Source organism: Primulina tabacum, chromosome 7 (assembly GCF_025594145.1).
Source record: "Primulina tabacum isolate GXHZ01 chromosome 7, ASM2559414v2, whole genome shotgun sequence".
Classification (NCBI taxonomy): domain Eukaryota; kingdom Viridiplantae; phylum Streptophyta; class Magnoliopsida; order Lamiales; family Gesneriaceae; genus Primulina; species Primulina tabacum.
The window spans coordinates 36,846,768-36,861,686 of NC_134556.1; the positions used below are offsets into that span (position 1 = coordinate 36,846,768).

General features: G+C 33.2%; 2 protein-coding genes across 2 annotated transcripts; one reads left to right on the forward strand and one right to left on the reverse strand.

Annotated features, from left to right (window-relative positions):
• The first annotated feature begins 4,354 nt into the window (after window positions 1-4,354).
• LOC142551611 (uncharacterized) lies at window positions 4,355-8,028 on the forward strand. Its single transcript, XM_075660932.1, has one exon. The coding sequence runs from the start codon at window positions 4,519-4,521 to the stop codon at window positions 7,906-7,908; it is 3,390 nt and encodes a 1,129-aa protein (XP_075517047.1). The 5' UTR covers window positions 4,355-4,518; the 3' UTR covers window positions 7,909-8,028.
• Window positions 8,029-10,130: 2,102 nt separating this feature from the next.
• LOC142551612 (V-type proton ATPase 16 kDa proteolipid subunit) lies at window positions 10,131-11,995 on the reverse strand. Its single transcript, XM_075660933.1, has 3 exons — window positions 11,784-11,995; window positions 11,415-11,700; window positions 10,131-10,528 (listed from the first exon to the last, which is right to left on the reverse strand). The coding sequence occupies exons 1-3, from the start codon at window positions 11,860-11,862 to the stop codon at window positions 10,396-10,398; spliced, it is 498 nt and encodes a 165-aa protein (XP_075517048.1). The 5' UTR covers window positions 11,863-11,995; the 3' UTR covers window positions 10,131-10,395.
• Between the last annotated feature and the right edge of the window lie 2,924 nt (window positions 11,996-14,919).

The following is a 14,919-nucleotide window of genomic DNA, read 5'->3' on the forward strand; positions in this document are numbered from 1 at the left end:
TAATGAAGGTGGCGGCCCGCCTGCAACTGCAAGCACCATCACCAATAAGACCATAATTGACCTCATCATCATGACCTCTGAGTCTGATTCAATGGGTTTCTATAAATTTTCTTGAGCTAATAAATCCCATAAATTTATAAATTTTAAGCAAAGCTTGAAGTTTGATTAAATGGTGCATGCTTGCTGTATGACAAACTCATGAATGTGGCGTGTGTTGGTTTCGAGCTGGGAACAGCTCATGTGCGGGCAATTTCTCAACTTCTTCAATTATTATTTATAAGCAACCAAAATAAATATAAATTCTACTACTAGCTCATCGATAGCAATTAACGATGATTTGGTTCGAGCCATGATCCATATTAAGTTGGAGCCATCTTTTAAAAACACATTGTTACATTTGGATCGGTGTTTTAAAAACCGCGGTAGGGTAGACGGTCAACCACGACCTACTGGTGCTTCGGCTATTTTTTATTTTAATTAAATATTTTATTTTTCTTGTTTATCTCCGTATTTTTTCAATAATTCATATATATCAGATTTCAAACAAAAAATTAATGTCACATTTTTTTCTCTTTATACGGTAAAAATTGATTGAAAAATATGTCGAGCAATTTTTTTAAAAAAATTTTAAAAAATCTATATATTACATCATGCAGCCAGCCACATAGGCGGCGACTTCTAAAAATCGGGAAGTGAGCGATCGCCCAGTTCTGAGACGGTGTCTTTTAGAACTATTATTTGGATTCATGACTTTCAAATATATTCGAACTTGTTTTTGTAGTTTTAGAGAAACACGAAAATAAACTTCAAATTCAATTTTGCATGTTTATATAATGTTTAAATTAAACGTTCACTCGTTAATGTAAACATTTAAAATTCATTCTAATTTGAATAACTAATGTGTAAATAAGTAGTGTATGAATTTAATATTTAATCTACGTTTTATTGTTGACAATAAAACTATAATCGAAATCCATAAATTTCAAATTCATGTCCGCAGATACAACTATACTTAATTTGTGGGACATTGAAACTGAGATCATATGAAACTAAAAGTGAAACAAGATGAGCCACTCTATCACATAGGAACCATATATGAACCCAAAAATTCAAACTTAATTAAAATCGATTCCACAAACAATGAAACCATATACGAATGGCTAATGCTATGGGTATCATGTATTAATTATCTTGTTTTGTTTCGTTCGAAGGAGGCCCAAAAATTTGGCCAATCATTGAAGAACTGCACCAAACTTTGATTTATCCGTTAGGCCATGGGATTGTATTTCCCAATTATTCCGATTTTTCATTATACTTTCATAAAACAATATTTCAACATACCCAAATAATCAACTCATAGGATGCATGTTTAACATAAAATGTGAATGAAAGTTCGATCCCGCGTAGTAAAAAAAAACATGGATCGCGATATGAATTAATGTATTATTTTCTCGAGATGTATTCGATTAAATGTTATTTCTAAGGCTATAAATTGGATCTCAATCTCACTTTTCCATTCATTGTGAGCATGTATCCTAGCTAGTGAATATTACAAGGAACATTATGATATATAAAAAAAAACAACATACAATTGATTGCCAAAATTTATATTGTCTTTTGGCGGTCTCCTCGAAGCATTCCCATTTATGTATTAATAATCATTCATTTTGCCACAAGCCTGCTCTACTTGAAAATTCACAAAACTAGATTTAAATATCAGTGTGTCAAAATATAGTGCAAAAATTAAATTAGTTAAGTATTAAAGCTCAATTTTTATTTACAAAATACATAAAAAAATATTAAATTTTAATGCAAAAAAAAAAACAATTTGCCAAAAAAGGAAAAAAAAAAAGGAAAAAAGGAAAAAGAAAAAAAGAACTTTTGGTACCAACCAAACAAACCTATAGGACACCGTTTCCCAGTTTGTCGCTTTTTGTGAATATATCCATGGTGTCAATTGAAGAGCCCGCCAACTAAATAAATCAACTTTTTTCAAATAATAATAATTATTATTATTTTTAAGCCACATTCAATTTAATTTGATTTAAATTAAATACTTCGGAGGCACATTCATAGAATTCGAATCTTAAAAAAATTATTCAACAAGAATTGTTTGCTATCATTAATAGATACTGGTAAATGTCGAAAGTTATATGCTTGAAATAATGAAAGCTCACGACTAATATGTGGAGGGGTAGGGACATTACACAAAATTAAAAAAATATATAATGTTATGGTGTTCACTTATCGTGTTCACAAGGACTAATATATTGGATGTGATAAAATATATTAAAATTATACATTTAATAAATAAAGGTAACCTCAACAATGATTTATTGTTTAATACGATGAATGAACAATATATCAAAATTATCTCGCGATCTATTGTACGGAGAAAGTGGTACATGTGATTATTTATTTTATCTTATATGGTCAGGATTTACAGCTCAGATAGTTCACAAGAATCACAATTCGAAGGTGACAACTTAAATAATCGAATGTATCCTTTTTTTAACTTATAATATAATGTATTTTTTTCTATTTATTTATGATAGTTATATTCATTTTGATTTATTGGATATAAGTATTTCTATTTGGTGGTAGAAAAAATATGAAAATTAACTTCATACAATATTAATTAAATCTAGCATAAAGTGCAGCTATAATTTGTCGTGTTTCGTTATTAATAGAGCGTGAATTTCGGTAATTAATATAGGCCCCAACTTGAATAAATTGAATTGAGAGAGTTATGCTTCATCAATGACACCATAAATGAGGGCTTTTATATATATAATAAGTTCTATTATGAAATTGTTTAGTCCACACAAATTTATTACAACCCTGTATATTTTTCAACCATAACATATATGTATAGCTAGTTCATTGTCTAATATAATAATAATAATAATTTTCAGATATATCATTATTGAGAAAATTACATTTTTATCATTTAATTTACACGATTTTTATTTTGTTCAAATCATCGATCAATTCACGTTCTTGGTTAAAATATTTTTCCAATTACGGTCCTTTTTTAATTGATTGTTGACTTGACATAAAACACATCAGTTTTATCGTTCTACGCAAACAATGCATAGTGACACGGCATCATTTTCTGATGTCATGTCAGCATTATGATTAAAATTGGAAAAAAAATGTAAATTAGATCTAATTAGGGATGTAAACTGGTCCAACAATAGCAAACTCGATCTCGACTCGTTTAAGGCCAACATAGGATCGAGCTCGAGCATTCTTATAACCATTTAAGAGGTGTGATTTTTCTTTTATAATTTTCAATAACTCTTATTTTACTAAGTCAATCGATTTGGGACAATACTCAAAACCTAACAAATTAGCCCAAGAAACTACACGAGCTCGAATACCATTAAGTTCGAGTTCAATTCGATAAAAGTATCGAGCTCGAAATCAAGCTCGATCTCAGCTCAGTAACCTTAACGCACGATTTAAAACGAGATTTTTACCTAGAGGAGCTCATATCAGTTTGTGAGCGGCTTGATTCATTTTTATCCCTAATTATAATTGTATACTGACATATAATATAAAATGAAAAATGTGCGAGTTAGAAGATTTAATTTTCCCAATTATTATTCTAAAAAAATATTAATATTTTTTTAGCAATCACTATTCTAAAAAACAATAGACGGACGACTACTTACCGCCTAGTGCCTAAGCGGCGTCTAGGCTGACCTTTTAAATTAATTTTTATAATATTCAATAACATTATATCTTAATATCTTTAAATTATTTTTTATATATTTGATTTTGAATATGGAATCGTTGTTTGATATATGTGGTGAGAACATTGATGATAAAAAAAATAATATGAATTTTTTTATTTTATGATATTGAATCATTCTTTAAATTAAGTTATCATCATCATTACGATCTTCATCTTATTGGGACGCAAAATCATCGTCGTGAAGTTTTGTAAGTCTAGATCGCAGATAAAAACGAAGTTTGATTTGTTAGGACCAATGCAATAAATCACATTTTTTTGTTGGACTTTGGTTCATGACCTATAAAAAAAAATCTCTCATTTTTTTAATTTTAATTTTTTTTAAAAAAAAAATCTATCCGCCTAGAACTACCTAAGCCGCGTCGACTAACCATTTTTCCAGGCAGTCTGCCGCCACTAGGCGGATTTATAGAGCAGCGTTAACAATATATATAAAAATTATGTTTATCTATCACACATAAAAAAAAAATGGATTAAAGAGCATTCGAATTGAATAAATCATTAACAAAAATGGTAATGAAAATCTCGTAACTCGGAATCAAATAAGAAAACACGGGGGAAAAAGTAGTGTGTCGGACTAATCATGTTTAGCGACTTTCAAATTGTCACTATAAAAAAAACCCACTGCACGGTCCGCGCTGTATGGCCTTCCTTGATTCCATTTCTTCTCTGCTACTGCTACAATACGCACCATTTGCGCATTCCTAGAATTTCACCCGCATATTGTCGCCATTCTTCGTTCCCCCCCCCCCCCCCCCCCCATGCCAACGGCTAGTATTCTCTTCGTGGTGGTGCTCTGGGCAGCCGTAACCGCCGCCGTAACATGCGCCGGCCTGGACTCCGAAATCCAGGCGTTACTTTCATTCAAACTCCATCTGCACGACCCTCGCGGCGTGATGGATGGCTGGGATGCCTCCACGCCAGCAGCGCCGTGCGACTGGAGCGGCATTCTGTGCGCCGATGCCAGAGTGCACGAGCTTCGACTGCCACGGGTGCAGCTCGGCGGCCGGCTCAGCGACCAGCTTGGCAACCTGCGCCTGCTGCGCCGGTTGAGCCTGCATTCGAACAACTTGAATGGCTCAATCCCAAGCTCACTGGCCGACTGCTCGTTTCTACGTGTTATCTATTTGCAGTACAATTCATTCACGGGAGAAATTCCCCCTGCATTTTTCTCGAACCTCAAGAATCTCCAAGTTCTTGACCTAGCTCATAATTTCATATCCGGAAAAGTATACGGGGAGCTTCAGGTGAGCTTGAGAGTTCTTGATCTCTCTTCAAACTCGTTCTCCGGCGAAATGCCTGCGAGTTTTTCGTCGACCCACCAGCTCCAGCTCATCAATTTTTCATTCAACCTTTTCTCCGGCTCGATTCCGGCAAATATCGGAGCGTTGCAGCAGTTACGGTACTTGTGGCTCGACGATAACGAACTATACGGTACTATTCCATCTGCCCTTGCGAACTGTTCTTCGCTTATCCACTTCAGCGCGGGGGATAATATGCTCTCCGGCGTTGTGCCGGCTTCGTTGGGGTCACTCAGAAGTCTTCAAGTCATCTCCCTACCGGATAATCAGCTCTCCGGTATGGTTTCTTCGTCACTTTTCTGCAAAATCTCAGCATTAAATGCTACAGTCAAAATTCTTATCCTGAGTTCTAACGGGTTCACGGGAATCGACAGTAACAATGGAGGAACGTGTGTTAGTGTTCTTGAAGTTTTAGACCTTCACGGGAATCAGATAAATGGTGTGTTCCCCGATTTTTTAAACAATATTTCTACGTTAAAGAGTTTAGATATTTCAGGGAATTCAATTTCTGGGATGTTACCAGATCTCCTTGGGAATTTAGTCGCTTTGGAGTTGTTTAGAGTGGGTAATAACTCTTTAACTGGGGGAATTCCTGAAAGTGTGACAAAATTTGTTTCCCTGAAAGTTCTCGATCTTGGGAATAATAAATTTTCGGGTTTGATTCCAGATTTTTTGGGAGGAATGAAGAGTTTGAATGCGTTGATTCTTGGTAGGAATTTGTTCACTGGTTTGGTTCCAGTGAGTTTAGGGGGTATATCTTCGTTAGAGACGTTGGATTTGAGTGATAATAAGTTGACTGGCACTGTGCCGGTGGAATTGATGAGACTTAGCAATCTGAGCACCCTGAATTTGAGCAACAACAAATTTTCAGATGGAGTGCTGCTGAACGTTGGGGAATTGAAGGGGTTGGAGGTTCTGAATATGAGTGGCTGTGGGTTCTCAGGAGTGATTCCTTCGAGTATTGGGAATCTTATGAGACTCAAAAGCCTTGATTTGAGTAAGCAAAACTTGTCAGGAGAGTTACCTGTTGAGCTCTTTGGATTGCCAAATTTACAAACTGTGGCTTTGGATGATAATTCCTTGTCCGGTGAAGTGCCTGAAGGGTTCAGTAGTTTGTCTAGTTTGCAGTATCTTAATCTTTCATCAAATAGTTTTCATGGTGGGGTTCCAATTACTTATGGATTTCTAGGATCATTGGTTGCTCTTTTGTTGTCCCACAATCGATTGAATGGTACAATTCCGGTCGAATTGAGCAATTGTTCGAGTCTTGAAGTTCTAGAGCTGAGAGAAAATGGCATAACCGGTGATATTCCCAGTGAATTTTCCATTTTATCTGATTTACAGAGGCTTGACCTGGGACAGAACAGTTTAACTGGTGAAATCCCAGAAGGAATTTCCAACTGTTCATCTTTGCTTGCTTTATTATTGGATTCAAATCACATCTCAGGTCGCATTCCTGAAACATTGCCAAGGTTATCGAACTTAACAGAACTGGATCTCTCTTCAAATAATCTGACTGGAGTTATCCCAGCAAATCTTTCGACAATTTCTACCTTGCAGCACTTAAATTTGTCGGTTAATGATCTCGAGGGTGAGATTCCAGGGGCCTTAGCTTCTCGATTTAGTGATCCTAGCATTTATGCTATGAATGAAAATTTGTGTGGGAGGCCTTTGAAAAAGAACTGCATTAGCACGAAAAGACGAAAGAGGAGGAGATTGATTCTTTTTATAACTGTTGCTGTAGCTGGGAGCTTGATATTGCTATTCTGCTGTTGTGGGTACATTTACAGTCTCCTACGATGGCACAAGAAGTTGCGAGCTGATTCAGCTGGAGAGAAGAAACGGAGCCCGAGTCCTGGTTCACAAGGGGCGCGAGGAAGTGGAGAGAATGGGGCTCCGAAGCTTATCATGTTCAATAACAAGATTACATATGCAGAAACTGAGGAGGCCACGAGGCAATTTGATGAGGAAAACGTGTTGAGCAGGGGTAAATATGGGCTGTTGTTTAAAGCCACTTATGCTGATGGAATGGTTCTCGCAATTCGTCGTCTCCCCAGCACATCTATCGAAGAGAACACCTTTCGTAAAGAAGCCGAATATCTTGGAAAAGTTAAACACCGCAACTTAACAGTTCTTAGAGGCTATTATGCAGGGCCACCTCCTGATATGCGACTTCTTGTTTACGATTACATGCCAAATGGAAACTTGGGCACCCTTCTTCAAGAAGCATCACACCAAGAAGGGCATGTCTTGAACTGGCCAATGCGTCACCTTATTGCGCTAGGAATTGCTCGCGGTCTAGCATTCTTGCATTCTGTCTCTATAATCCATGGTGATGTAAAGCCACAAAATGTCCTCTTTGATGCTGATTTTGAAGCCCATCTTTCTGATTTTGGGTTAGATAAAGTAACGATACCAACTCCTGCTGAAGCCTCCACATCTACCACACCAGTGGGTACTGTCGGTTATGTGGCACCAGAAGCCACCCTAACAGGGGAACCGAGTAAAGAAGCGGATGTATATAGTTTCGGGATCGTGGTGTTGGAAATTCTAACTGGGAAAAAACCGGTGATGTTCACTCAAGATGAGGATATTGTTAAATGGGTGAAGAGGCAGTTACAAAGGGGCCAAGTTTCAGAGCTTCTCGAGCCAGGTTTGCTCGAGCTCGACCCCGAGTCATCTGAATGGGAAGAGTTCTTGCTAGGGGTTAAAGTTGGACTGCTTTGCACAATGTCTGACCCTATGGAGAGGCCTTCTATGACTGACGTAGTTTTCATGCTCGAAGGTTGTCGGTTAGGTCAAGAACTTCCTTCCTCGGCTGATCCCACGACGCTTCCTTCACCCAACTGAAAATCGATGTTCTGTTAGAATTCAATCATTTATGTAGTCATGTCATGCGTGGATGATTAAGATCGCATTGAAATTTGTCAGAGATTCAATCTCTTACGTAAAAAACTCTTGCATGCTTTCATCAAAACGGAAATTCATTACTTTTTCGTTAATATATTAACCAATTCAATGTTTCAAGTAACAAAAGACATATCTTATCGCACCTAACATAAATGTAGCTTTGCTCAATTTATAAAATTCAGTGTTTATAAATATATTCCCACGACAACAATACCCTCGGCCACAAGAATTTTATATCACAGAAATGCCCTTATATTCATGCAACGTATGAACAATTGCAACAGAATTAAATATTTAATATAATCTAAACATAGAAAAAAGGACATGAAACTAAAACGGCACCTGGCGTATCATCGCATCTTTGGTTGTATAAACAGAATGAGAAAAATAGCCGTTGCTTTGGTCAGTGTCTCCAAACGTAAAATATGCAGACTGACTTTATCGGAAAAGGGTATGTCTACATCTGATCGGTAGAGCTTTGAGTAATTTTATTATTTTTTTGGAGGGGTCCAAACACAACCCACGTCTAAATTATCAGTTTGACCAGTAACGTCGGGGCACAATCTTGTCGTTTTGGGCAGATATGTGGCAGGACATCTGGGAGTTGTTTGGCCAGTTGTCATGTATTAGGCTTTCTTATTTCTTTATGTAATCATATTAAAAAAAGAACATCGGATAGGATTGTGGATATTTCCATTACTTTTTATTAAAAATCATAAGTTAGTGAAACAATTAAATCGCAAGTGGAATGGGATTGAGCAAGGATGTTTGGTCAAACTAGATAACTCGTAGGATGTATATTCTATGAGATCCACAAATTTGTTAGCTCCTAGGAATTGACAAGTATCTATTGATGTATTTATAATACTTGATGGATTTCATATTTTCAATAAGTAGTAATTGACACACTTCATCTATTGTGTCGAAACATTACATCTTCACAAATATTATATTTTATCTTGCACATAAATATCATATATTACAGAATGTAGGAGGATTGTGTTACATGGTTGATTTTCTTTCTCTAATAGTATGTTAAAAGGTTAAGACAAAAACTTGTGTGAGACGGTCTCATGTGTCGTATTTTGTAGACGGATCTCTTATTTGGGTCATCCATGAAAAAATATTAATTTTTATGCTAAGAGTATTACTTTTTATTGTGAATATCGGTAGGGTTGAGATTCCACAATTCACAATTAAATGAAGTCTCAAAATTTTAAGGTTTTGTGATATCATGCAGTTCAAAATTTCAAAATATACAACAATTCAAACATTATTTTTAGCAATAATAGTTCTCTAATAAATCAAAATGTACTCGTTAAATTTTTAAAAAACGAACAAATAAATATCTCAAGCTTATATATTAATCTTTCTGTGATATTATGTTAAAACCATGAATGGATCAAACATTGAAACTTATACAAGAACTTCAAAAAAAAAAAAATCAAATTCACATAATATAACTAAAGTAATGATTTTTTTTATTCTAACAATCACTTCCATTTTAAACCAATCGCTCGTGGGGGTTGTTTCATCATTCATGAGCTCTTTTTCATTCCAACTACCAAACACTCCTCCAAGACAACAACAACAAATGAAAATAGTAATAATGAATTATAAAAAAACGAATTGTACCGCACTTGCTGCAGATAAAATGTGTAGTGTTGAGAGTTGTGAATCGAGTAAATGGTGAAAGATGGAGAGACATAAGAGTACTTTGTTGAAAGTGATTCATCGGTGTCTTGTCAAACTACTTTCTCACCTTTTACAGAAGGCGAAAATTTATATATTTGTTAAATATCGGTTCAAATAAATTTAGAAACTTTTTATTGTGTTGATTTCTAAGTGTTTTTATATAAAAAAATCCTTTAGTTTGGATATATTATGCTAAATAAATTATTTATAATTTTATAAAAATTTGTTTAAAATTTAACTAATCAGTAAATGTTGAATTTGGAATCTGCCATTTTAAAAAATCAACGTTTGTTTGGTCATTGTTTTTCCTGTATATGTTAGTTAGAAGGTCATTTTTCATCCCAAAAAAAAATGTCGTAATTCAAAATGGATGTTTGATCAGAGTCATTTTTCAAACTATAAATGGACATGAATAGAGCCATATTTCTCTATCTTTTTTTCCGGGTAAATAAATCCAACTCCAACGATAATAGAATGGCCAAACTCGTTTCTTTATGTCTAAAACAAAGAAGAGATAAATCACCTTAAGAACATCAGGAAATTTATTCAGGGCAAATCAAACTTCCCATGTAAAATCTACTTCCATAACATACCAACCACTCAATTATTCTGGTATAAATGAACCTAAAAACATTGCCACAGCCAAAATCACCAGCGTAACCAAGGAAAAACAGATTTTGATTCTCACTTGAGAGCCAGGAATTGTCACATCAGGAGAGCAATAATACTCTCTTACTCTGCTCGAGATTGACCAGCACGAGAAGAAAGAATGATGCCAACAATGAGCCCGTAAAGAGCCAGGGCTTCAGCGAAAATAAGGATAAGAATCATCCCAACAAACAGCTTTGGTTGCTGAGCGTTGGCCCTATCAGGGAATAATATGAAAGTTAATAAATATCGTTGCATCTCATAAAGATAAAAAGATAATCAAAAGGAATAGAGCCAATCACTATCTGAATAACGCAAAAGATAAATCGAGACATAAATTATCACTCTTTGCAACGGAAACCACATCTTCGGATTAAGTGATAATGAAATACAAGAGCACTGGACTCAAGTTGCATCTTTGACTCAGAAAGAGATAAATCCTTGCATTATCTCAATCAAAATAGAACAGTTCAGCATTAACTCAAAACAAGGCCGAGAATGCTTTTGCCTTACCCATGTTCACTAAGAAATAAAATAACCCATCTCATTAAATGTCAAAGATAATTTTACACAAACATAAGACAATTCAAGAAGGCTTTCGAGAAAATATTTAGGTGAATTAACAAATGGAAGGCATCTGGTAACCGGACAAGCACGACGACTTCTTAGTCTGTCAAACATCTAGTTATCACTCAACTCTCACGAAGAACTTGTATTGGTAGAATCACAAGAACGACATAAATAAAAATAAACTTCTCAGTCGTGAAATAACATTCTTGTTGCCACATAAACTAAAAGACTAATGAATTAACAATTAAAATGATAAAACAACTAATGACAAAACCAATTTTTTTCTGTCACGCATATTGACAAGTCACAGTTCACCCTGTAAGAAAATCCAAACGAGTGTACAACCAACAAGATCATAGCAAAACGTCCCAACAAAAAGAATATATTAAGTTCCGAAAAATCATGCCCACTAAATGTATGCTAATTGACATAAAAATTTAACAGGTAACTTCATTCACAATGCTTAATCATCCATATCTAATACCAATAACAGAAAATTGGAAGCCACGACAAGTTAAGGCAAAGGATCGCACCTGACACCAGCATCTCCGACAATTCCAATGGCCATACCAGCAGCCAGGCCAGCAAGACCACAAGAGAGTCCAGAAGAAAGGTGTGCATATCCATCAAACAAGTAGTAAGACTTGGCCTTAGGGTTAATACCAGTACTGATAATCACAGCGATAATCAAACCGTAAATACCCAAAACACCAGCCATAACCACGGGAACAATAGACTTCATCACCAACTCCGGTCGCATCACCCCCATAGATGCCACACCGACACCGCTCTTGGCCGTTCCGTACGCAGCTCCCATACCTACAAAGAAATAATAGAAATATAAAACACAAATATCTCAGATCCGTCAAAAAAAGAGCGATGGATCATGAAGAACAGCTTACAGGAGAAGACTAGAGCGGCGGCGGCGCCAAGGAAACCGAAGAAAGGCGCTGTTTCATCGCCGCTGAATGTCGACGACATCTTTTGATCAACAATTTGGATTGGCTTCGCTGAGATCGGATCTGAAGATGCTTGCTTTCAAAGAAGATTCGCGAATTGGTGAGCTGGAGAGAGCAAATGGACGCCCCAATGAAGTTGAAAGCTTTTCTGTGGTGGAATGAGATTCCGACTTAAATTTACCGTTTTACCCTTGTATTGCGTTTTTATTTGTGAAGGGGCGAGTTTTAACTATCAGCACATGCTTTTTAAATATTAATATATCGTTTCACGCTGTACAATATTTTTTATAATATATTTATTTTACATTTAACTAAATATCAAAATATAATTATAAAAATTAGTAAAAAGCTACACATCAATTTCGATATATTAATTAAAAAATAAATAGAAAAAAAAAAAGAAAATAGACCCAAGTATTGAACTTATGACTTGATAAGAAACAAAGACCATATCCCAGGTATAGATAATTTGCATTAAAGTTTTAATATTTTATTAACTTATATAATTATTAAAACAGATCATGATACCAAAAATAGTTACTTTAAGTATCTCAAACTTATTATAATAATAACAATAACTAACTACTTTGCACACGCGGTGCGTGTGTGTACAATTTTTTCTATAATTACCGAAGGATTAAAAAGTGAAATATGATAAAGCATAGAGGGATTAAAGTACTATTTGAATTGTTGTAATTAAAAACAAAACAAAAACAAAAGTGTTTGTTGAAAAAAAAAAGTGTATATTGGTATCATATAAGAGCAAAATTGAAAGAGACCAAAAACAGATCAAGACTCTATTGTAGAAATTCTTAATAATAGTAATAGATAATAGATATAGGTGATAATAATATAATATATTTATACTAAGACGGTTTCACGGAATTTTGTGCATGAGATGAGACTTTTGATCCAAAAAATTTATTTAATAGTTCAGATTATATTGGAGATCCGTCTCAAAAATTGATAAATCAGACAATTTTATATGAGTTTCTGTTCATATAATATATATTTTATTTTTCGAACTATATATATTTTTAGTTAAATTTGAAGAAACTTTGTTGACGTTTACTATATATTTCATTATGTTTTTAAAATGAGATATTTTTTAAGAAAAAATATATTATGTAAAATTTTATTGAGCAATAGGAGTGGATTTTAATAAAAGATAAAGTAAGCTAATATATAGTATAATTCTTTGAAATTATGAAAAATCAAATTAAAATTAGTGGTTGAATTGAAAATAGGGATTTCAAGTAAATATACATTTCTGTTAGAAATATGAAAGGATTATCGGTTCAGTGTATTTGCGATATATAAAACAAAACTAAATAATTTTTGATAAAAACTTATGTGAGACGGTTTCATGGGTCGTATTTTGTGAAACAGATATCTTATTTCGGTTATCCATGAAAAAGTATTATTTTTTATTCAAAAAATATTATTTTTTATTGTGAATATCGGTAGGGTTGACCCGTTTCACAAATAAAGATTCGTGAGATCGTTTTACAAGAGATCTATTCATATTTTTTTTATTAAGTTTAGAATATATCATTGGGGTCAGGGGTGGATCCAAAAATTCAGTTGAGAGGGCAGTGCTTGGGGTAGATCATATAAATAATTTTAGTTCGTCCCTATGCATGATAATAAATTATATATTATTAAGAATAATAATTTGAAATATATATAAATCTAACGAAATGATATTTAACTTTAATTAATGTACGATTCAAAGTCAAACCTGAAACGAAACAATGATAAAAAAAACACAATGTCACGTCCTTTGCACAAACTCGTATGTGTATTAACATAAATATTTTTTTTAGAAAATTTATCCCTAACATTATAAAATTAATTTATCTCATCAAGAAATTTTCAAAAAGTAAAGAATAAAATATTTTTTAACCAAATTTAATTTCATACAGTTATTTTTGAAAATAAAACTAACTATTAAAATATAATTTATTGTAGTCCATTTGAATTTAGACATTATGGATAAATTAATTATTGCGCTTAAATATAAAAATGCATTCTGACAGCTAAAAATTGTAGAATTTACAACTTTTTGACGCGCTTTGTTATGTAGTCGTGCAAGCATAATGGACAGACATGTCGCGATATAATTAAGATTGGATATTTTAGAAGTCAAAATGAATTTTCATATTTAAATTTTACAATCTTCAACATTTAAACTTAAAAAAAAAATTGAATCTCCAATAATAAATCTTTACTTGCAAAATACTTTATATTCCGTTTGAACAATTACTTCTAATGTTTTTATAAAAATATATTAAAAATAAATATGGGTTTGTATAACTATTATATTAAAATGTTTTTAGAGATTAAAAATAATTAAGAAGATATTTTGAAAATTATTTTATAAAAATCTTTTAATTTCCGTTAAACGTGTTTTTTTATTCTAAAAATATATCTCAAATATTTTTAAAAAAACTATATTTGAAGAACATTTTTTTCTAAAATGTTTTACACAAATTTTATACTAACATACAACTTAATTCTATTTCACTTATAAAATACTAAATATTTTTAAAGTGTTTGTCCAAACAAAGCCTGGATATTCATAAGTAAGTGAGCAACTTACATACGATTATTTAAGAATTATTAATTCAAAATAAATGCGGTGTAGATTTTTATATAAAAAAAATTAAAAGTTAAGGGATTTTTTTATTTAACTATTTAATTTAAATATATTAAACATATAAATTATTTTGATACATGTGAATATTATTTATATGCAAAAAATCTGTAATATTGATATTATTGAAAATTTAAAGATATTTTGTTTAAAGAAAACGTTTCGTTATTTGTTTATATTATATTTATATATGAAATTGACCCCGATTATTTTCGAAAAATATTGGGAAGGGGAGATTCGATAGAATTTGGAATGACAATTTTTAAAAAAAATATATATTAATGGAATTAATTTAATTTAATTTGTAATAATATCAGGCTATCACCTTCAATTAGATCCACCTCTATTTTCATAAATTGCAAGTCTATTTAGAGCTCCATTCAATCTTCCACATTTCCCACACACCGCAAACGATACAAAACC

Excerpts from the sequence above, each read along its gene's own strand:
- LOC142551611 (XM_075660932.1), top strand. The coding sequence starts at position 4,519 with ATGCCAACGGCTAGTATTCTCTTCGTGGTGGTGCTCTGGGCAGCCGTA.
- LOC142551612 (XM_075660933.1), bottom strand. The coding sequence starts at position 11,862 with ATGTCGTCGACATTCAGCGGCGATGAAACAGCGCCTTTCTTCGGTTTC. Across the intron at positions 11,701-11,783 it reads CGCCGCTCTAGTCTTCTCCT|GTATGGGAGCTGCGTACGGA; the intron begins GTAAGCTGTTCT and ends ATTTCTTTGTAG. Across the intron at positions 10,529-11,414 it reads GTCGGAGATGCTGGTGTCAG|GGCCAACGCTCAGCAACCAA; the intron begins GTGCGATCCTTT and ends ATTCCCTGATAG.